The sequence below is a fragment of the Panthera pardus genome, unplaced genomic scaffold (assembly GCF_024362965.1).
Source record: "Panthera pardus isolate Hobbes unplaced genomic scaffold, ASM2436296v1 HiC_scaffold_22, whole genome shotgun sequence".
NCBI lineage: Eukaryota > Metazoa > Chordata > Mammalia > Carnivora > Felidae > Panthera > Panthera pardus.
In genome coordinates, this window is record NW_026526788.1 from 46,112,912 (window position 1) to 46,135,605 (window position 22,694).

The 22,694-nt window shown below is 46.3% G+C and overlaps 1 protein-coding gene across 4 annotated transcripts in view; it reads left to right on the top strand.

The window, feature by feature from the left end:
* The window catches only part of WDFY4 (WDFY family member 4), a 295,826-nt gene that overhangs the window by 147,451 nt on the left and 125,681 nt on the right, over positions 1-22,694 (top strand). For all 4 annotated transcript variants that reach the window (XM_019444889.2, XM_019444887.2, XM_019444885.2 and 1 more), the window contains 3 exons: positions 677-798; positions 3,151-3,336; positions 4,704-4,840. In XM_019444889.2, coding sequence (XP_019300434.2) covers positions 677-798; positions 3,151-3,336; positions 4,704-4,840 — 445 coding nt within the window. The remainder of the gene's footprint in view (positions 1-676; positions 799-3,150; positions 3,337-4,703; positions 4,841-22,694) is intronic.

Here is a 22,694-nt window from a genome sequence, read left to right on the forward strand (position 1 = left end):
TTTTGGTTCAATCCACAAACATGTACTGAGTGTCTATTCTGCTTGGTTGATTGAAGGGGCCCAGAGAAGAAGGCATGTGGACATTAACATGATTGAAGGGGCCCCAGAGCAAACGGTTCATGGGAAACCTAATATGTAAACCCCTATGCCTGCACTTAGAACCAGCTACGTGATGTGCAGGATCCTGCAAAAAATGCAGACGTGTTGTTCAAAATTTACTAAGAATTTCAAGACAGGGACAGCAGAGTCCAAGCATGGGGCCTTTCTGAGTGTGGACCCTGTACAACTGCACAGGTCACAGGCCCATGAAGCTTGCCTGGCCCCTTCCAAGTGGGATGAGATCAGGGCCAAACAAAGGTAGAGGTCAATACTTTGGGAGTCTACAAAAACAAATGACCAGTCCTGATGGTTGGGAAACCAGGAGAGAGTTCAGGAGGCCTGCTGGGAGCCTGGATTAGATTTAATAAAACAAGAATAAAAAAAAGAAGTTTTCCTATTTTCCAGAATGCTATAATATCTGTCACAGAAATTGCCATGACATATTTGGTTTAACTTGATTAGACAAGTTTTTCCAATTGATATGTATTGAGTTTAGAGGATGATTATTTGTAATAAAGAACAATAGAATGATCTTAAAGAAACTGGAGTTTATAGTGAAAAATCTCTTGTCTCCTAGTTATCCAGAAGGATTTGGACTGGAACCCAAGCCTAGAATGACTCCTTATCATCAAGTCTTTCTTTCTCCAAATGAAGAAGTAAGAGAAAAAGGAGAGGAAGACTTCCCAAGTTTGAATGATGGTACATGTTGTTTGTTGTTTATTTTTGGGAGAGTGGGTGAGTGGTGCTAACTTCTGGATTTCATTCTTCAGCTCTGTGAGACTTGGTCAGACTAAGAACTTGGTGACTTACTAACATTCTAGGGATTTCACCATAAGTTGATTTCACTTCTCAGGTGGTCTCTTGAATTTTCCTTTGGATCGCTAGATATGGGAACTGGAATGTCACCTCCTCTTGTTCAGTCCTTTACCAAGCTCTCTCTCAACTTTCTTCTCTAGAAAATGGGGTCAATAAACTCATTATTTCTATGAGATTTTTGGCTTGATTGAGTTCATTTTTTAAATTTGCTTACATCAAATCAAGTAAAGGTGATTGGCAATTTGTAAAAAAAAAAAAAAAAAAGTAGCAGCCAGATCTATGTGTTTAGAAATTGCTCTTTTTAAATGAAATCTGGCCATTTGCAACAATGTGAATGGAACTGGAGGGTATTATGCTAAGTGAAATAAGTCAGTCAGAGAAAGACAGATATCATATGATTTTTACCCATCAAATTCCATATGTGGAATTTGAGAAATTTAACAGATGACCATAGAGGAAGGAAAGGGAAAATAAGATAAAAGCAGAGAGGGAGGCAAACCATAAGAGACTCTTAAATACAGAGAACAAACTGAGGGTTAGTGGGGGTGGGGAAAGTGGGTGATGGTCATTGAGGAGGGCACTTGTTGGGATAAGGACTTGGTGTTGTATGTAAGCAATGAGTCACAGAAATCTACTCCTGAAGCCAAGACTACATTGTATGTTAGCTAACTTGAAAATAAATTTAAAAAAGAGGGGTGCCTGGGTGGCTCAGTCGGTTAAGCCTCTGACTTCAGCTCAGGTCATGATCTCGCGGTCCGTGAGTTCGAGCCCCGCGTCGCGCTCTGTGCTGACCACTCAGAGCCTGGAACCTGTTTCGGATTCTGTGTCTCCCTCTCTCTCTGACCCTCCCCCATTCATGCTCTGTCTCTCTTTGTCTCAAAAATAAATAAACGTTTAAAAAAATTTTTTAAAAGAAAATAAATTTAAAAAAGAAATTGCTCTTTTAAAAAATGTTTATCTATTTTTTATTTTTTAATTAATTAATTTATATTTTGAGAGACAGAGAGAGTGTGATCAGGGGAGGAGCAGAGAGAGAGGGTGAGAGATAATCCAAAGTAGGCACCACACTGCCAGTGTAGAGCCCAATGGAGGGCTCGAACTCATGAACCGTGAGATCATGACCTGAACTGAAACCAAGAGTTGGATGCTTAACCAACTGAGCCACCCTGGGACCCCAAATGTTTATTTATTTTTGAGAGAGAGCGAGGCAGAGGATCCAAAGTGGTCTCTGTGTGAGAGCCTGATGTGAGGCTGGAACTCATGAACTATGAGATCATGACCTGAGCTGAAGTTGGACACTTAACCAACGGAGCCACCTAGGCGCCCCTAGCTCTTGCTCTGTTTTGATCTAAGAAGCTTCAGCAGACTTGCTTTCACCATTTTGGTTTGTTGACTGTGCCGCTCACATTGTGATACCAGATAGTAGGCACAAGGGCGTCTGTTTTTTGGTCACATACGTGCCCAAATCCAGTGCTTACAACTCTCATGAGTTTAAAACATACTCTGGCGCACTGTTAATTACAACATAAATATTTGTATTTTGGTCTAGCTAGAAGAGTGGACTGAGCAATGTCCATCCTTCTAGGGTGGAAAAAATAGACTGTAGGGGCTGGTACTAGAGGAGGGACTCAGTGGTTCAAGATCCAAGGGTGTTTAGGCAATGTTCAGGGTATTATAATTATGGGGCATAGCAGGTAGAACTGGCCTGGTAGATTGGCTCATATCTGGGCAAATCCAGGGCATTGAGATTGGTGGGCAGTGGGAAGCATGATGCAGTGCCAGGAAAGAGGACTGGCTTGGGTCCTAGGTCCCTAGGCACAGTCTTGGGTTTGGTGTCCATTCCTTTGAGGGCTCAACATAGAAGGTACATTGGAAGGAGCTGTTGGGGGTGGTATTTGGTTACCTAGAGCTTATATAAGTGTTTTTGCCGTTGGTATTTAATGACACTTGGGGGTGGGAGAAAGAGATTTCTTGTGCCCATCAATCGTGTCTCCCAGCTCTGAACATACGAGGCAGACAGGACCTGGTGGTGGGCAGTTAGAGGTAGGGGAAAGGCCAGCTGACATGGGTGTTGGTAGCGTTGTCTACATACTGACCGCTTTCTGGCTGGAAGTTGCAAAGCTTGAGTGATATTCAAGAAAGACACAATAAAAGCAGCCGTGATACATCATCTCCGGCCCTTGCTGGGACAGGCACTGAGGCCATCCTGATTGTGTGATATACTCTCTCTGTTAGTCCAGCACAACATCCAAAAGACAGTGCGGACCCTGTGGCAGCAGCTCGTGGCACAGAGGCGGCAGGAGCTGGAGGACACCTTCAAGATTGATCTCTCTGTGAAACCTGGAGACAGAGAAGTGAAGATTGAAGAGATTACCCCACTCTGGGAGGAGACGATGCTCAAGGCCTGGCAGCATTACTTAGGTCTCTGTCCACTTGGCTCCAGGGAACAGAACTGCTGAGTCTCATAGATGTGGACTTGCCCAAAGTTCCACTCAGGGCCCAGAGCCTTTTCCACCCAGACCTCCTCTCTCATCCCTTTGGTGGGGATTACTGAAACCTCATGCATCTTTGAGTGTGAAGAATGAAAGCTGCTTTGCATCTTGGGTGAAAGGAAGGCCAGAGGTGCAAGCAGATACTAGTAATCTCTTAGAGAGTGTGCCATGTCAGAGCTAGATGTCTAGCTCTGTCTACCATGTCTAGCCTAGAGCTTAGGATTCTAGGTCCTGTCCTGATATTCACCTATCAGCTTTGAAACCTTGCCACCAAATCATGCAGTGACCTGGATTCCCAGGTTCTTCATGTTTCAAGTGAGAGTTTTCATCCCTAAGATATTAATGACCCCTGCCTTCTTTCAGTGACTCAGCATTTCCCCCCTCATATGAGTTATTGCACCTGCACGAATGATGTTTTAATTTTGTTTTTATTTTTTTAATTGTTTAAAATATTTTATTTCTAAGTAATCTCTATACCTAGTGTGGGGCTTGAGCTCACAACCCCAAGATCGAGAGTCACATGTTCTACCGACTGAGCCAGCCAGGTACCCCTCAATTTTGTTTTTAAAGTGGTCATTGCTCTCGAATTATGGCTCACGTACTTGTTTGAAGTCTTCTAGCATCACAACATTGACAGTGACTTATGAGTTAGTCACTTCCATGTGTGTCATCCCAGACTGCCCGGCGGTATAGAACTTTTATTTATCGGCTTTCCAAATTAACCCTGGAAAATGCGTATGTATGTACATGCCTATGTATATACATGTGTAGTTTGAGGTCAAAGTGTCAGATTCCATTTCAGGGAAAAGGTTAATAAAATAGGACGTATATCCCCATGCACATGTAGTGAATAAAATGGTGAGATGCACCCCATGCTTACAAATGGCTCTCTTGTTGCCAGCAATCATATACAGAAAATTCTCTGTTTGATGGCCTGTGTTTGAAACACATAATCTTATTTACTCTTCATGACACCAGAATGAGGTTAGACGCTATTATTCCCAGTTTGCAGGATGAGGACACTGAGGCTCAAGGACTTAACTAACTTGTCCAGCATCTCACTTTGAGTCAGTGGAGCTAGGGGTCTAAGCCAGGTCTGGTGACCCTGAAACCCACACTGTATTTCTTAGTCAGAAGACGGCAGTGTAAGCTTGTAGCCTGGGCTGTTTTCCTTACTGGAGGAGGCGCAAGAGGCTTGTGACCCCGGATGGCCCTTTGAAAGCGAAGCCAGTTGCAAAATAGTGTGTATCCTCCTTTCAACTTCACCTCTGACAGTTTTTGCTTCCCCGTTCCTAGCATCTGAGAAGAAGTCGCTGGCCAGCCGCTCGAATGTGGGACATCCGAGCAAGGTCTCCTCGTGGAGTGGCAGCTTGTCTTCAGCCATGAGGCTGATGCCCGGGAGGCAGGCCAAGGACCCTGAGTGCAAGACAGAGGTGAGCTCAGATCCCTCTTCCCTGGAGAAGCATCAGGCCTTTGTTTCAGATCCCGTGAGTCATGTCTTCTCTGTCTGTTGTTGCTGGGTATGACTCAATTCCATGTTCTTCTGAGCATTTAAGGTTATGTATGTGATTTCCCAGTTGCAGCTACATGTAGGGGAACCAGGTCTTAGGCTGGCTTTAACTTGAAGTGACTATGGGCTCCCCTGGGGCTCCAAGAGCAGGGGTTGCTTACGGCATTAAAACCCGAACCAGTGCTACTTGCTATTCTCCTTTTGGGTCACGTGTGCTCAGAGAGCACTAGCCCACAGTTCAGTAAGAGCCGTATGTGTGGACTCAGCAAAGGGGTCAAAAACATTGGCACCGTTGCCAGGAGATGTAGCGGTGGATCCTCTTGACTATGTGGGGCTGAGTTGTCGGGATTTTTTGAAATTAATTTCTTTAAAGCTCTATAACAAACCATCCTAAAACTCAGTGGCACCAACAATGGGTTTTTGTGATCATGGATGCTGTCGTAAGGAGTTTGGAGCACGGAAGGGGTGGGGAGGTGCCTCTACTCCATGATGTCTGGGGCCTTGGCTGGGATCCTTGGAAGGCTCATTTACTCATACAGCTGATGGTTGCTGCTGACTTCAGTCTGAGACCTTAGCTGAGACTGCTGGCTGGAATACCTATACCTGGCTTCTCCGTAGGTCCTGGGCTTCCTTACAACCTGGAGGCTGGGTTTCAAGAGCTAATTTCCAAATAAGGGGGAAGGAGATACAGACAGACAGACGGACAGATACAGAGAGATACAGAGAGAGAGAGAGAGAGAGTCAGTCAGGCAGAAGCCACATCGCCTTCCATGACCTAGCTTCACCTCTGCTGCATTCCTTTGGTCAAGACAGGCACACAATTCTGCTTGGGTTCAAGGCAGCGGGGGGTGGGGGGGCAGAAATAGACTCTACCTTCTGGTGGGGGAAGTGGCAAGGTTCTGCAAGAGCATATAGGACTAGAAATATACTGAGGCTCTTCTTGAGAAGCACAATGTGTCATATATTCTAATGCTGGAGTCACTTATTTTCAGAGGCAGACTGTGGTCATTGAATGAACATGACCTTGGGATCAGGAAACGTTGGGTCATTTACTTAACTTCCCTGAGTCTTTGTCTCCTTGTCTCCACAAGGGGACAGATAACTGTGGGAAACTGTGGGAAGGGGCTCCCCAGGGAGGTGGAATAGATGGTTGATAGACCCATTACACAGCAGGAGCTTTCTGCCCATGTAACTTTGGAAAATGAGGTTGGCTCCAAATCCCCCCTGCTCAGAATGTGGGCTCTGCTGTCTCAATGGCTCCGTTGTCTATTGTGGCCAGTGACTGATGGGAGGGTACTATCATCAGATGCGGTGGAGAAGAGAGGAATGCGGGCTGCCTGTAACTGCTCAGGTAGCCCGGGAAGGAGACTTTCTTCTTTCTGAGCTTCAGAAACAAGAGGATTTAGGACATAGGGAGACAGAGCACAAACATAGAAGGGGAAACAAAATGAACTTGACTGGGCTGTCTGGCCACCTCATACTCAGAACTGAGGGTAGGATGCGTCCTTAACACATTGGCTTGTGGAAGACACTGCTCAGTCAGCTTGTTGATTGGCTGATTGTACAGATGTGTACATTGAATCTTAAAAAAAAAAAACAAAAAAAAAACAGTCAAGGGCTTTGCAGCCAGGAAATGGTGGAGTCAAGAAAGGGTCTCCTGTCTCTGTACTACTGAGCTTGACCTTAGGCAATTCTGTGACCTCTCAGAGCCTCAATTCCTGATCTTACAACTGTGCTCTGTCTATACTAGAACATGTGGAAGCACTTGGAAACTGCAAGTGCTTTAGAAATGGAAGACAGTTTCCAAAATTTGATCCCACCTTATTGTTCTCTCTGCCAAAGGGATGACCATCTCACCTGCAGTATAGCTCTTCTGAGCCCCCGAAGCTTGGAGCGTCCCCACTGGTGCCCAAGCACTTGCTCCTGACCAAGGCCATTTGTGACAGGAGGGGTCCAGCCCCTCTTCCCCCCTGGCTTCACCCTGGAACTTCTGTTCTTTGACCAAGTTAGCTTTGTCCCCAGGGGTCAGGTCCATCTGGCTGTGGAAGCTAGGGAAGGGACAGCTGGGATGCTGGCGTGGATGTGCATTGTATGGGAGCCCTTGCAGACTATTGATGTGCCTTCAGCCACTTCCCCATCCTCTCCTAGGCCACTGTCCTTGGCTCGGCTAAGTTGCCTCTGAGTCCTGGGGAGATCGATTGAGAAATAGCTCACCCGAAAGAAGCTTGAATAGATTGCAATACTTGAGGCCATGTAGGTCTACAAAGGGCTTGTCACAGTTTGCTCTGGGCTCACACGGAAGCAAAAATATTTTAAATCAGTTCTGTCTTTGGTGAAGGCAGGCTGCTGAAGATACTGTCTTCTACATCAATTGAGGTCTCATTCGTTCATTCATTCATTCATTCACTCACTCAACAAAATATTTACCAAGTGCTTACTTTGTACCCTGAAGTAAGCACTGAGGTTACAGAAGAGAGAACAATCTGACATATTCTCTGCTTTCATGGAGACTGCATTTTAGGGGGCGAAGATAGACAATAAACAAGTAAATTTGTAAATGTGAAGGGTGCTAATTGCAACGAGGAAAAATCGAGCAGGGTAAGTGGGAGAGGGTGGTTGTTTAGATGAAGGTGGTCAAAAGTCCTCTCTGGAAGGGGGGCATAGAAGCAGAGAAATAAGGAAGTGACTTTCTGGAGAAAGAGCAGTCAGGCAGAGAGGACCATCAGGCAAAGGCACTGAGACAGGCATGTGCTGGAATGCTCTGAGGCAGCAAAGACCAGTGTGGCTGGACTAAAGTGGGGAGAGGGCAGCCACAGGGGACGTCTCCCTCAGCTGTCAGCATCAGGAAGAACTGTCAGTTCTCCTGTCAGTGGTCTATTTCTGGGCACGGTGATCTGGGCACTCAGAATCTCGGAGAGGTAAACATGACCCAGGTCTTATAACTGCACACACCTAGTGGCATAAATTTCTGCAAAAAACATGCACATGCACATTCATGTACATGCACACATCCCTTTCCCTGCTTCTTCCTTCCTGTTTGAGCCCTGCTTACCTTCCATCTGATTTATTCATCCTTTCTATAGTTTATATAGTACCTTGTGGATTTTCTTAAAGATGAATTAGTTTTGAAACAAAGTGTGCTGTGTTTTAATTTTAAAAATTAACTGCATGTTTGCTTTGGAGCATCTAATATCAGTAACTCGGTCGGGCTGGGCATGGTGCCTGGTACATAGGAGAATGTGCATAGGAGGATGTGCATGGGGCGAGGGAATAAAATGCTTTCTCCCTTTTTGCTGCGATGAAACTCACTAGCCTTCACATCCTGCATCCATCACTCATCCTCGCGAGATGCCTTTGTTGCTAACAGAAGGCACAACTTTTCAGGTACATATGTACGCTGTGATGTCATAGGATGAGAGCATCGACTGTTTGCCCTGGGGTCTGTTTAATTATTTTTAAAAATTAATTTTGATTATTACAGCTGATTACACCTCAGTGAGCAATGTAATTGATATTTTCTAATGTATCCCAAGGAACATTTTGTACAACATGCTTTTTGTTGTTGAAGGTTAAAGACTCCGTTATTGGTTTTTCCCTAAATATGCCCACATCATTAGTCCCTCCAGTGAGAAGGTCGCCATCTGGAAAAAGCAGCATGGAGACATTATTCAGGCACAAGTGCATGAAATTGGTGTTTCTGCATCTTCTGTCTCTCCTCTGGAAAGAAGAGGCTTGTAATTAAAGGAGTTGGTTTTGGAGGAAACATTATTCATTTGGTGTTATTCCTTATCATGTCAGCGGCTGACAGCTCGGTAGCACTGATGAATTGTTCCTTCGAGTGAGACATACGATACGCCATTCCTAACTCTTCTTACCTATCTTCATTTTCAGTATACAGTGTTCTCCTCTTGGCAGGTGAGCTGAACTTTGAGACGAGTCTGATATGATGGATGTCATTTCTTCCTTTTCTTCTCCTGACCCCATCACAGTCCCTTCTGGGATCAGATTGTAAAGTCACGGTCTCTCCTGGGGTGAAGGCTGTGGGTTTCAGCCTGTCGGACAGAGGTTGCGACCTTGGGCTCCTTTGAGGCCACCAAAGGCCACCCATGGTGTCTGGGAAGCTGCTTCATGTCCGCCTTCAGTTTAGAGAAACCCAGAGTGTGTGCCCCGGCCAGCCATTCCTCTTCACAGCCTGTGTGCGGCTTGCCGACTCAGTGGTAGGCTTCCTTGTTGAAAAATAAGCTGAAAAAACATCAACTACTAATGTTGGGTTCTTAGCTATGGTAGACACACTGTGGCAGTGTATGATATTAACATTATGAGAAAGCAGGTAAGGGGTTGACGGGACCTCTCTGTACTATATAACTTTTCTGTAAATTCAGAATTATTCCAAAATAGAGAGTATGTAATCTTCCTCCCTCCTTCCCCCTCCTTCTTCCTTCCTTCCTTCCTTCCTTCCTTCCTTCCTTCCTTCCTTCCTCTCCCTCCCTCTTTCCTCTCTCCCTCCCTCCTTCCTTCCTTCCTTCCTTCCTTCCTTCCTTCCTTCCTTCCTTCCTCTCCCTCCCTCTTTCCTCTCTCTCCCTCTTTCCTTCCTTCCTTCCTTCCTTCTTCCTCTCTCCCTCCCTCTTTATTTCCTTCCCTTCCTTCCTTCCTCTCCCTCCCTCTTTCCTTCCTTCCTTCCTTCTTCCTCTCTCCCTCCCTCTTTATTTCCTTCCCTTCCTTCCTTCCTCTCCCTCCCTCTTTCCTTCCTTCCTTCCTTCCTTCCTTCCTTCCTTCCTTCCTTCCTTCCTTCCTTCCTTCCTTCTTCCTTCATTCCTTTCTTCCTTCCTATGTTCTTCCTTCCTTCCTTCATCCTTCCTTCCTTCTTTCCTTCCTTCCTCTCCCTCCCTCTTTCCTCTCTCCCTCTCTTTCCTCTTTCTCTCCCTCTTCCCTTCCTTCCTTCCTTCTTCCTTCCTCCCTTCCTTCCTCCCTCCCTCCCTCTTCCTTCCTTCCTTCCTTCCTTCCTTCCTTCCTTCCTTCCTTCCTTCTTTCTTTTCTTTTCTTTTCTTTTCTTTTCTTTTCTTTTCTTTTCTTTTCTTTTCTTTTCTTTCTAGAAAAAGCATTAGGAGTGCCTGGGTGGCTCAGATGATTAAGCACCCAACTCTTGATTTTGGCTTAGGTCATGATCTCATGGTTCCTGAGATTAACCCCTCATTGAGCTCTGTGCTGATAGTGCAGAGCCTGCTTGGTATTCTCTCTCTCTCTGCCCCTCCTGTGTATGAGCGCTCTCTCTCTCTCTCTCTCTCTCTCAAAAATAAGTAAAAAACAAAAAAAGAAAAAGAAAAGAAAAAACATTAGAAAACAGAAAATGGGCACATAGGACATGAGAGCTGGGGTCTGGGTGGGAAGGGGCTGTGAGGATGAGTGGCTGCAAGGCCTGTGAGCAGGGGGGCAGGGGTGATCAAGGTCACTGCAGGAGACAGGGAGGACACCATGGCTCATGCTAGATGTTCCTGAAGTGGGGGGTGGGGGGGTGGGAGTGTTACATGATGGGGGAGAGGTATGTTTCCTTTGTAGGGGTAGGATTGGAGGTTAGAGCCCCTGAGGGAAGGGCCAGACCGGGGCTGTGACATCACTTAGGGGGGAGATAAGGAGGCTTCAGGGGCAGTAGCTGGAGCAGTGGAAATCAAAGAACACACAAGAGACTTCTGTTTAACCAAGGCTGGGATGAGCAAAAGAAGGGGGCCCTGGCCTCTTCTCAATCAGGCTGTGAAAAGAAAGGCCCCCTGGGTGTGGCAGGTGTGAGAGGTGTGCGATTCAGATGGTTTTATTGGATCTGCAGAGAATCGGGAGGAACAAGCCAGAGGCAGGGGGTTGGAAGCTCAGTTCTAGCCCATAAAAAGGGGGCAGCCCCTCTGGGTGGGTGCAGCTGCCTGACCATGTCTTGTTCAGCAAAGCACGGGCTGGATTTTACCCCCACTTTCCTCCTGGGATCAGTGGTACATGTGTGGACCGCTATTTCATGCAAGAGCCAGGTAGGCCCCACCTGAGGAGGGAGACCCACACTTAGGAGCTTAGGGGCTTATAAATCAGGAAGACCCTCTGGGGCAGGGCCAGGCCCAGTGTCCACATGTCTCCATGGCTTTTGGAGGTAGCTGAGCAGGCTTCCAGTTGCTGTTTTCAGAGTCGAAATGGCTTATGTAGGAAAGCCAGGGCCATATAAGAAGTAAGAGAAGGGTTGAAAAAGCACCACAGCCGGAGGGTGACGGGTGACACAGTGCACTTGCTAAAGTGCCAAAGACAAGCTCTTCGTAGGGATTCTGTGCCTGTCCTAGCAAAGGCACAAAAGCACACCACGTTTGCTCCAAAGTCCCTGGTCTCTAATGACTGGCCTGTGGGTGAACGCCCCGCCCACCAGGTGCACTGGGGCCTCCCATAAGACCGTCAGTGCCCACTCATGGGGGCCTGGATCACAGAGACTGCAGACCTGCCATTGGCTACCTCCCCGGATGTGTGTGCCCAGGCTCGGCGTCCCACCCCCCGACGCAGAGCAGCCCCGCCCCTGGTGGAGGAAGGGGTGCCGGCCGAGGCCAGCTGTATGAGGGGCCGCCCTGGCTCGGGTCCCCAGCAAAGGAAATGACACTTTTGACCATTCAACTCGGAGCACTTTACCCACTATGTCTTTCAAAAATCGTTGTGGAAAATTTCAAACATACACAGCAGCAGAGAAAATAATAAAATGAATCCCCGTGTATCTATCCATCACTCAGCGTCCACAATTTGCAACTCATGGCCAATCTGGTCTCATCCCTATCACTACCCACTTTCCCCCTCTGCACGGGATAATTCTCAAGCAACATCCCAGACATCATATCATTTCACGCATAAATGTTTCTGTATACTTATTTTCTCTTTAAAGAAATCACGAAACCTAAATAAAAATTGCGGAAAAGGAAGCAAGCGTGCCGAATGGGAAGGCTTTAGCAGGCACCGTGGGAGCCATCCAGCAGTTCTTGGTCTTTCTCTCTGGCAAGTTTGTATTTGTCGCCTGCTGCTTTGTGATTTTGGTCTTGCTGAGGCTGAGGGCACAACGAGCCTCCGAGAACTTCGTGCCCCATTTCAGGAGAGAGGGTGGGGACGGAGGAGGACAGAAGGCTGTTGAGTGGGGCGCTGTGGCGCCTCAGAGTTTGGGGGGATGAGCGGCACTGAAGGCCGAGGCCTCAGATGTCACTCACCTGGGAAAAGGCTCATAAGGCAGGAGAGCCGTGGGGCTGAGAAGAGATTTCTGAAAATAGAAAGAAATAAGCTTTGACATGAAGGGGAGTAAGGGGTAGAGTAGCTGGTAGCAGCTGAGAAAAAGTCAAAATGCAACTGTGAGAACAGAAGTCCGAGTTCCCAGAGTCATTGCACTATAAGAGTTAAAGTAGAAAAATTTTTAAATCTGAAATTCAGAAGGCTGTCACATGGACTAGGTTTACTTCAACGTGATGTTTGTGGGCAAGACAGAAAGGACTTTCCTAGGAGATACATATGCCTTTAAGAGAGATGTGTGGAAGGGGCACCTGGGTGGCTCAGTTGGTTAAGTGCCCAACTCTTGATTTCAGCTCAGGTCATGATCTCACGGTTCATGAGTTCAAGCCCCACGTGGGGCTCTGCACTGACAGAGTGGAGCCTCCTCGGGATTCTCTCTCTCCCTCTCTCTCTGCACCCCCCTCCATACTCTCTCTCTAAATAAAATTTTAAAAAACTAAAAAAAACAAAAAAGATGCATGGAAGCAGGTGGCCTGAATTTGTGAGAAAATTAAGACACATGAGGACTTCTGAAATCAAGCCAGAGGCTCTAGAGAGAGAGGTACAATCCTGATAATATGTTCTCGCTGGCGTGGCAGCAGGACAGAGAGACTGTCAAATCAGGAGAAGAGCTGGAGAGACAAAGCCACTGAAAATCATAGGAAAGAGAAAAGTGACTTAAAAAACCTGAAATCAAGCCCTTGAGAAATCACAATGCTGTGTTGGAAAATCCTGTTGTGTTCAGTGGTGGAAAAAGTCTTGTGAGCAAGTAATTAAATCAGACTGTTAGAAAAATAGAACCACTTAGAAACAAATGAAAGTATGATTTAAAAAGAGTCTTTGAAAAGGGTATATCGCTGTATGAATGGGGGCACAGTGACTAAGGTCTTCTGCTAAATGCAATCTTGGTTTTTAAAATTGCCATGGGCAAGGCTGCCAACCACTTACTTTCTCTTGCTGCCTTTCCTGAGACAACTGACCCTAAAAATAGTGTCACTCTCCCCAGCCTGGCCTTAGAACTCTTCATGGTGTGTCTGGACTAGAATTATTTCCAGAAAGGACGTCCGTTACACTCTGGTTGTGGCGGTATCAGGGAGCAAGAAAGAGAAAAATGATGAGGTCCGTTATCTTAGTTCTTAAACCCTGAAGTGCTCTTTTTCACTGCAGCTGAAGTTCTGTAGCATGACTCATAGCCCTGGTCTTGCAGGCAGTGGTGTTCCAACACCACACCCGGAACCGATCTTCCCACGGGAGCAAGGCATCCTGGTGATGGAGGTGGAGACACAGCATCGTAGGGTCCCGGGAATGCAGTCAGGCTGGGGCAACACCTGTGCGTGCGGTGTGCGAGTGCATGTGGGTGTGCGTGCGCGTGTGCTCGGGGCGCTTGTGTGAGTTGCCCTTTAGGTTTTCTTCCAGTGGTCTGGGCGCCCAATCAGGATACTCTCACTCATTTCCTCTATTCCCTTGACACACACACGCGCACACACTCACACGTGCACACACACGTACACACACACCATTCTTCAAACAATTGATGTTAGAACCTACTCATCACATCGTTGAGAGGTGACCAGGGAGGAGTTGGTTCGAACGAGAAACTCCACACCAGAAGTGAACATGGGCGACTGGTCCTAACAGCAGAGGGTTTGAAAGAGCCGTAGTATCACTCACACAAGTGTTACTACCCAGATCGCCGGGGAAGAACAGTCACGGGCCGATGGAGACGGTGGCGTTTCTCTTTCCATTTTAAAGAAATCTTAAATGTTACTAGTCTATCAAAAGTCCTTGTTACAGGAGTTTGAAAAATAGAAGTAAATGAACAAAGCAAACACTGATACCTTTAATGATGTTTCTTTACCAAGTGCATCATTTGTGAGACATCCTTATCTTCATAATAGAAGGATAATTAACATCACTAATTATCTAATTAAGTTCATTAAGCATCCACCAACAGTGCACCGTGAAGTTGACATTATGTTCTACTGTCAACAAATGCTTTTGATTTCTTAGGAAGTAATTAAAATGTAAATTAGCATGCAATTATATGCACAGGGGAAGTTTTGAATTAGATATTCATTTCAAAACTGCTTAGAGCAACATAGTTTTTGTTTTTTTCTTCAATAAAAGCAGACATTTTGCTATTAATGGTATATATTAAAGTTGCCATTCTGTTGTTTAGTGTTTGAATCATTGCCAGGTTATAGCACTGATATGACACAGTGTTTAGTTGATATGTTTGCTACTGTGCTTTGTGTTTTATTTCATATGTTGGTTTGTCTGTGTCTTTTGTGTTTAAAAATACCACAACTGATTTTTTTTTTTTCTGAGAGCTTTCTCTAACTTAAACCTCCAGCTGACTTTGCCCTTTAAAGGCATTTTAGGTCAAATCTCTTAGGTTAGATCCTGTCAGGTTAGATTCAGGGAATGGAATCATTGGCTTGCTGAGAGCCGGTCACGCACATGCCCCTACACACACAGGGAAGAGGGAGGTTGCACAGATGAGACTTGTGGTACGGCCACCTTTGATTCCAAGTTCAAATTTCTCTTCTTTTTAGGGCAGCCCTTTGGTTTCTGATGAAATATCATAACTTGGGGCGCCTGCGTGGCTCCATCGGTTAAGTGTCCGACTCTTGATGTCAGCTCAGGTCATGATCTCATGGTTGTGCACTTGGGTGTGGAGTCTGCTTAAGATTTTCTCTCTCCCTCTGCCCCTCTCCCCTGCTTGCACTCTCTCTCTCTCTCTCTCTCTCTCAAAAAAAAGAAGAAATATAATTTTATTATAGATCGGGACAGATGGGGACGCTTCCTGAAACATCACAGCATCCCCAGATATTTGCTGGAAGAGAAGGTCCTAAGACAGAAGCCACCATGCCCAAAGTCTCAAAGTTCTCATTTTTTTCAACAATCCCAACTGAATCCTAGAATGCAGGTGTTTTATTAAATCTCACAATCTATTGTCAGAGCCCCGTGGGTGTGATACCCACCTCCACCATCTTCTTGCATGAAGACACGGGGTCATTTGAGCATTGAGCTGATGTCACCTGTTTAGTGAGGAGGAAAAGTCTCTGCTCATGATATTTGAACATCCTCAATCACTTTTTGCATGGTTTTTCCAGGGATGGATTTAGGTGGTGCTGGATCCAGACCCCTCAGTTTTGTGTGAACAAGATTTCAGATAAATGCAGAGAGAATACGGTGGCCTAAGAGAGACTGTCCCTTGTTCTCTTGAAAGGATCGACATCAGGGTTTGGCCATGAGTAGAGTCTGCTGAATCACCGTCATCACTGTGGATGCAGACATGCCCATGGTCTAAGCAGAGAGAGGCTGGTGTCTTGGGGCAGGTGGGGGGACAGCATCATGGTACAGGGACTGGTGAGGGACATGAGGCCAGCTGGATTGTGACGAGCAGTGGCATCACGCTAGAGGAAACCCACACAGGATCTACATAGAGATAAGCAGTTTGGGGATGGGCCCTGACATCTGTCCCATCTCTGCTGGCAAGCTGTGTGTTGTGGTGTGGCCTGCATTTTTGTTCTCACTTGTCAGTCCGGAGGGGGGCTCCTTTTTCCAATCCATGTAAAGGATAGTGGCTAGGCTGGCAGAGACCTTGGCCCGATCGAGGGATCCCACTACTAAAATCAGATGATGTTGACCTTCTCTTAACAGGCAGCAAGCACCTACCTCAGCAAACAGAATTGTCTCTACCAGAACTTTCCTCTCAACTGTTTATTCTTAAAACTTATCTTTTAGAAAAAATTTTTAATGTTTCTTTTTGAGAGGGGGGCAGGCAGAGAAAGGGGGAGACACAGAATCCGAAGCAGGCTCCAGGCTGTCAGCACAGAGCCTGATGCAGGGCTCAAATCCATGAACCGTGAGATCATGACCTGAGCTGAAGTCAGATGCTTAACCGACTGAGTCACCCAGGCGCCCCTTAAGTGCGGTCTGCTTTATTGTGACTTCCTAAGAATACAAAGTCCATACAATAAATGAATAATCAATACCAACAGCAACTCACTTCATCCCACGGCTGGTCTGTGGCCCTGCCTCATGCTAGTCACACATTTCCTCCTCTGTGACTGGCATGAAGGGATGGCAGCGTCATGATGCCCCACAAATGTGCCATGATGCCAAGGGCTCTCCCACCTGAGAGCAGCCCAAAACCACCTCTGAGCGCTTTTCTGGTCATTCAGCTTCACAGGAAATGGGGCTAAAGTTGCTCTGCTCTTGGCAGCTAGATGATTTAGCTTGAACCCTCTCCAAGAGAGCAGGCACTGAGGTTATGCAAGTTCCACAAATCAATGGAATATTCTCAACATAAGGTCCCGACCACTGCCTGTTGAAAGGCGCATTGAATCTAAATTATGTTTGAAAAGTCTTTAGGGACAAATACTCGGTTCCTTCTCCAGAGACATCTATCCAAACAGAAACATCTAGTCTGAAAAAGTTTACTAGACCTTTCACCTCCTTTTGCTAGTTTTTCTTTCTTTCATCTCTGTAGTATTTTTATTACAAAATCAGGCTGTGTTTGTGCACCATATATAGTGGGTGTCGTTGAGGAATGTTTCAAAGTAACTTGAGGTTCAAGTCTGCAGCTCAATCCACGATATTTTAATGTACACAAATACTTCATCCTACACAATTCAACAGCGTAGGAATTTATTGAATAGACAGAGTGTTCCTCTCTAAAAATATGGAGATGAATGGCCCGTGATCTCTATATTTAAAGAATACTTTTGTCATTTATTGATCTCTCTCCTAGATGGCATCTAAGAAGAATTACAGTAGATGAGTTTCTGAAAAAAATGTATACAGGTGAAGATTTTATAAATTGAAACAGATTTGAAATCAACTTAGGGACCTGGCAATTTAAAGGAATCCTGGGTTGAATCCTTTTGAAAACTGCAGTCCTTTACTTTAAAGGCAAATTATACCCAGGAATTTATTTTGAGGTTCAGATTTCCTAATGTGCGACATACCTGCATCCCCAAAACCAATGTTGTGGTTGGGGGAAGGTATCATTGTCCTACAAAATGCTTTCAGTTTTGAAAAATTATGACATGAGGTTGGGAGAAACATCTTTTTGTTTCCTTGTCCAGATTTGGATTTTTAAAACTTAAGTATATTCATCAATGTAAGAACACTTTTGAGTTCCTAAGGCAGAAGTGTCCCAAACTATGTAAATGATAAAACGGCAGATGGTGGTGGGGTGGAGAGTGAGCGCGGGGCCCTCCCGAGGCGCTGTTGCCATTCACAACCCGCTAGGCCCCACTCCCAGCTCGGCCGCCAGGCGCCTGCCACGTGAGTTACAGCCGCGTTCTCGCCCTGGGACCCATCTATTATGAGAAACCATTTTGGTTAATTAAAAAAGTGTTTCCAAGTCTCAGAACAGGAAGTTCTGAAATTTCCTTCCCTTTGCTGTTGTCGATGGGGGTTGGTGAAGACTCGACTCCGTGGCCTGGAAGAGGGGGGGGGAGAGTGGAGACAGCAGAAGGAACCATGGCCGTCCAGTCCTGGTGGCCTGGGAGAAAGGCTCAGGGGTCCTCGGGTGCTGGTGGATCTACTGGTATAATTAGGGGTGTTGAAGAATTAGCTGAGGTCATTGAGTAAATCAAAAGTGCAGTTGAATGGGTCTGTGTCGCATCGGTTCTTGCAAATGGTCCCTCACCCTCGGACCTCTGTGTCCAAGAGCTGCTGTATGGGCTGGGGCAAGAGATGAGGTGTCCGCTCACAGTTTGGGAAACGGACTGTGGGCAAAAGGGAATAAATGAGAAAATATTCGATAGTGTGACACGATCTGGAAGAAATAGATGGTGTCTTAGAGACTGGCTCGTGATCACTGTGGGTTGGATGTGATAATTCAGTTGAGAGGAAAGAGTAGCCATCCAGCACCTGGGGAATGTCGGTTCCCGAAATGGGCCCAGCTAGTGGGATGGTGGGAATGAGTTGGTGTATTTGAGAACAGATCCATATAAATGGGGCATGGAGCTCAAACGGGAGAGTGATCCAGGAGGAGGGTGGCAGGAACCAGCTGTCAAGTGCCATACTAGCTTCTCTGGGGGATCAGAAAATATGTCTGCATCCTTGACTATATCTGTATCCATCTCTATTTCTCTCTCTCTCTCTCTCTCTCTCTCTCTCTCTCTCTCTCTCTCTCTCTCATCTTTAAGCACCCATTTCTTCTGCAGACATTCTCTCCAAAATCCCATGCACATTCATTGATGTCCTATCGTATCCCAGGCCCTTGAGTTAAGGCCAGCACAGACAGGGTCCCTGACCAGGGAGCCCACCTTCTTAGGAGGGTGAAATAATTACAGTGTAACAGGAGGTTAAGGCCCAAGAAGTGCCCAGATGAGACAGGGCCTCGCATGAGCTTCTTGGAGGTGTTTGAGCTGAGACTTGGAGGAGGAGGAAGGGGAGGAAGGATGTGAGGGAAGATTGGAAGTGAGGAAGGGGCCCCTTCAGGTGCAGAGGGACAGTTGTGACCATCTATCTGCCTTGTGGGTTAGCTGCTAGTCTGGTATTACTGGAATATCATATCCAGTTTGTCTTAACTTAATTTCATGTATTTATTTATATTCTGATTCACTCCCCAGAGGATTTATGTTACCTTCAGATAAGGATGCATGTGCTAAAACACAGAAACGAGATCAGAAAAAATAATAATAGAAGAAGAAAGCCAATTCCCGGGGAATTAAGATCATTAACATGCAGTCTATAAAGAGTAACAGCCAAGCATCTATACTGTGCTCTAGCTTTCTGGCTGCCATTGTGGAACAAGAGGCAACATAGTTCATACGTTTATCCCCCACCCATCAATTACACTTTTGCTGGGAGGTAGAAGAACTTGCGAACAGGGACCTAGGGAGACCAAAGCAGATGGCCCTGCCGAGCATCTCCTTGCCACCCCTACTGGGAATTTTTAAGGATATGATCTGACCATGTCACGTCCCTGATCAAAACCCAGCATTTATTGCCACGCCGCCCGGAATAGGACACAGACCCACAACCCCACGGCGAGAAACCTGACCTCGCTGCTTTTCTAAGCCCCTCCCTTGCCCCAGTCCTGTGCAGTCTGCAGGGCAGACCCGTATTTGGTTACAGTGCACCCTGTCTTCTCCCATCTGTACCCGGGGGCAAATGTGGGTCTGTCTGGCCTGAACGAGCCTCCCCCTACCAGAGGACCAACTGCTTCTCCTGGACTTTAAATCCCCCGCCCCTTCTGAAAGCCTGCCACGCCCTCTCCGGCCTGGCCGAGACCCTGCACAGCCACAGCTATCTATTTTTCACTCAACGGTGGCGCATCTGTGAGGGCCCAGCCTAAGGGAGGAGGCAGGTGTGTTGGTGTTGATTGCATTACCTGTGAGCGACAAACAGCCCAACAGTGGGTGCCTACTGGCAAGCCCTGGGGTGACCTCCCAAAAGAGCCGAGGTGAGCAAGTGTGTGCAGCACCAAGGAGGACAGGGATACGGTCAGGGCCACCCTCAGGTAACTCCTCTTGTGGACCCAGATTGCAGTCAGGGCCGTCCTGAGTACGCAGGTCAAGAGTTCTGCTCTGGAGGCAGACAGTGACAGGACGGTCCCGGCCAAGGTGGCCTTGTCTCTCTTCTCAAAGCCTAAAGAAGGAATCCTCCCTACAAGCTCCAGTCTCCTTTTGTTTTCTCTCTTTGACATGGCAGTTTCAGCACTGGGCATTATCTGGAGTGAAAACCCTGCCATAACAAAGCATCACAGACTGGCGGCTTCACCAACAGATATCTCTTTTCTCACACTTCCCATCTGTCGGAGCCTCATGGAGGCCCTGATGCCCAAGGAGGAAGCAAAGAGGAGGGAGGGTGGCTTCGTCGAGAAGACTCGTTACCTGCAATCCCAAAGCCTTTGTCCTTTGCTGCACTGGAGTGTTGTTGTTGTTGTTGTTTTGAGTAGTCATTCTCCATGCACTCATGACGATTGAATTTAATAAAAACATCACAGTTCAAAAAAGACAAATTAGAAACCACCGTTCATCTTAGAAATTAATATGTGAGTGAATTTAACAAGAGATGAATTGCGCTGTGGTGATCTGGTCCCTCCTCAGCCACTCCGAGCACCAGTTGTTTGTCATTATTGCTGGAAATATGATTATTACTCTGGTATTGCTTGACATTTATTAAGAATCCAGGGGCTATGTCTCCATAGCAGAGAAAAGTGCAATTATCTGGGCACTTGGAGAAAAGAGCGTTTCCTGGCCCGAGTTGTCCAAATAGATATCCCGCAAAGACCCCTCGACCATGACCGCACCTGGCTCTCTGGGCACACGCCCCTCCTTCATGATGGGCTGCTGACATTTAATGTGCACATGTATAGATATTGTACGTGGCTTATGAATGAACACACAAGGAAAGCATTTAATTGCTTCTGTCACGTAACCCAAACCAGGTCTCCACCAAGGACTTATATTTAAAGGTAGATGCGTCAGCCTTTTACAGAGAAGGCATAAACAGAAGAACTTTATTGAATGTTTTATAGTCAGGAAAATCCTGATTTTCAGATGGTTTAGAAAAACTTTTTTTTAATGTTCATTTATTTTTGAGACAACGTGAGAGACAGAGTGCAAGCAGCAGAGGGGCAGACAGGAAGACACAGAATCTGAAGCAGGCTCTGGGCTCTGAGCTGTCAGCCCAGAGCTTGATGTGGGGCTCGAACTCACAAACTGTGAGATTATGACCTGAGCCGAAGTCGAACGCTTTACTGACTGAGCCACTCAGGTGCCCCTCAGATGGGTTTAAAGTGCAGGGGTGTGAAGGCCAGACCTGAAAGTGTTGCCACTGGCCCTGATGGATCTCCTTAATCCTGACCACATGGAGTGCTTCACTCCACACAGGGAACAAACAGCTGCAGAAAATATGGCCCGGAGGAGTGACAAGGGTCTGTGAGTTTCATGTCAATCTCTCAAACTTTTATTGTTGTCTCTGTTTACCTGGCCCTTGGGGGCAGAGATGGGCAGTGTCCCCAAGGAGCTTATTCTAATGGGGGGAGGGTGCTAGTGGGAAACCCAGCCACAATAATACAGAATACTGCTCTCACAGTTTTCTACTCTATCGTGGGAGTCCTGAGGAGGTTTCCAGGAAAGAGAAGAGTATTAATGATGGTTTCATGGTACCTACAAAGTGTGTGCACAGAGCATGGTTTCTTCTGTCGCTCATTGCCACCCCATGACATTACACTGTTAATCAAATCTCTCTTCCTCTCAGCCCCCACCAATGGAGAAAAGGTGACTAGTGAGTGACGATGATAGTGACCAATGGGAACGTGAGATCTGTGGTTGGGGGGTGGGGCAGTCTCTTCCACATCTGGTTTCACTCCTGCCTCCATGAATGGGAGCTCACCTGAGTTTGACTTGCACCTGTCTCTTTTTTCTTTGGCCAGAGAGACCAGGGGTGAAAGGACTCTAGATCTGACACCAACATCGAATGGTTATTTTTTTTTTTATGGAATTATTAGTGAATACTTGTAACCTAAAAGATTTGTAAGGAAGGTTGCCTACAGTGGAGTCATGTTATATAGATTAAGTTTTAAAATATATCCATGAAACGAAAAGCAGGCTGTGAACAGTACTCTCACAGTTCCTTCACATTGTTCATTGAGAACAATACCATTTTGACTCTGTGAATTCGGCACCATACGTCTGCATATCCACCGCACAGCTTTCCCACCCTTTGGGGAATTAATTACTGTTTCTTTGTTAAGTGTCTGATGAAGTGGTTGGCTCGTGCAATTAGGGGGAACGAGATTTGCCAAAAAACCATTTGTCTTTGAACATGAGAATTACACTCAGCACAATGAATTGTTTATACCCAAGGGCATTGTGGAGCCGTGCCCAGCTGGGAGAGCAGTGACTCTTACCTTCCGTCGCAGTTTCATAATGGGGTTTGGGTGGGAAGCTGTGAGAATTTCAGTGTATTTTCTAATACACTTTTTGTCTAGGTATACCTTTCATATACTTTCCATCTTCATATTCAATACTGCCACGTGTGCCTCACCCAGCTTCCCCTGTTGATAACATGTAAGATTACTGTGGTGCATTTGTCACAGCAAAGAAACTGACGTTGGTACATTACAGTAACTAAACTCCAGACCTCATTTTGCTTTCACCAGTTTTCCCACTGATCCGGGATCCAGTGAGGGGCACCGCATCACAGTTAGTTATCGTGTCTCCTTGGGCTCCCCTGATCTGTGACAGTTTCTCAGACTTTTCCTTATTTTCCATGACCTTGACAGTTTTGAAGAGTACTGGTCAGATGTTTTGGGGAGTATGCCTCTATTTTGCTTTGTCTAATATTTATCATAACTCGCTTGGGGCTGTGAAGCTTTGGAAGGAAGATCACAAAGAAGAATGAGCTTTCACCACATTGCATCAGGTCAGGGGTGTGTGACACCCGTGTAAATCATCACATGGTCCTGGTGCTGTCTCCCAGATTTCTCCACTGCAGAGTTCCTCTCATTCCCCTTCCCATACTTGGTTTTTTGG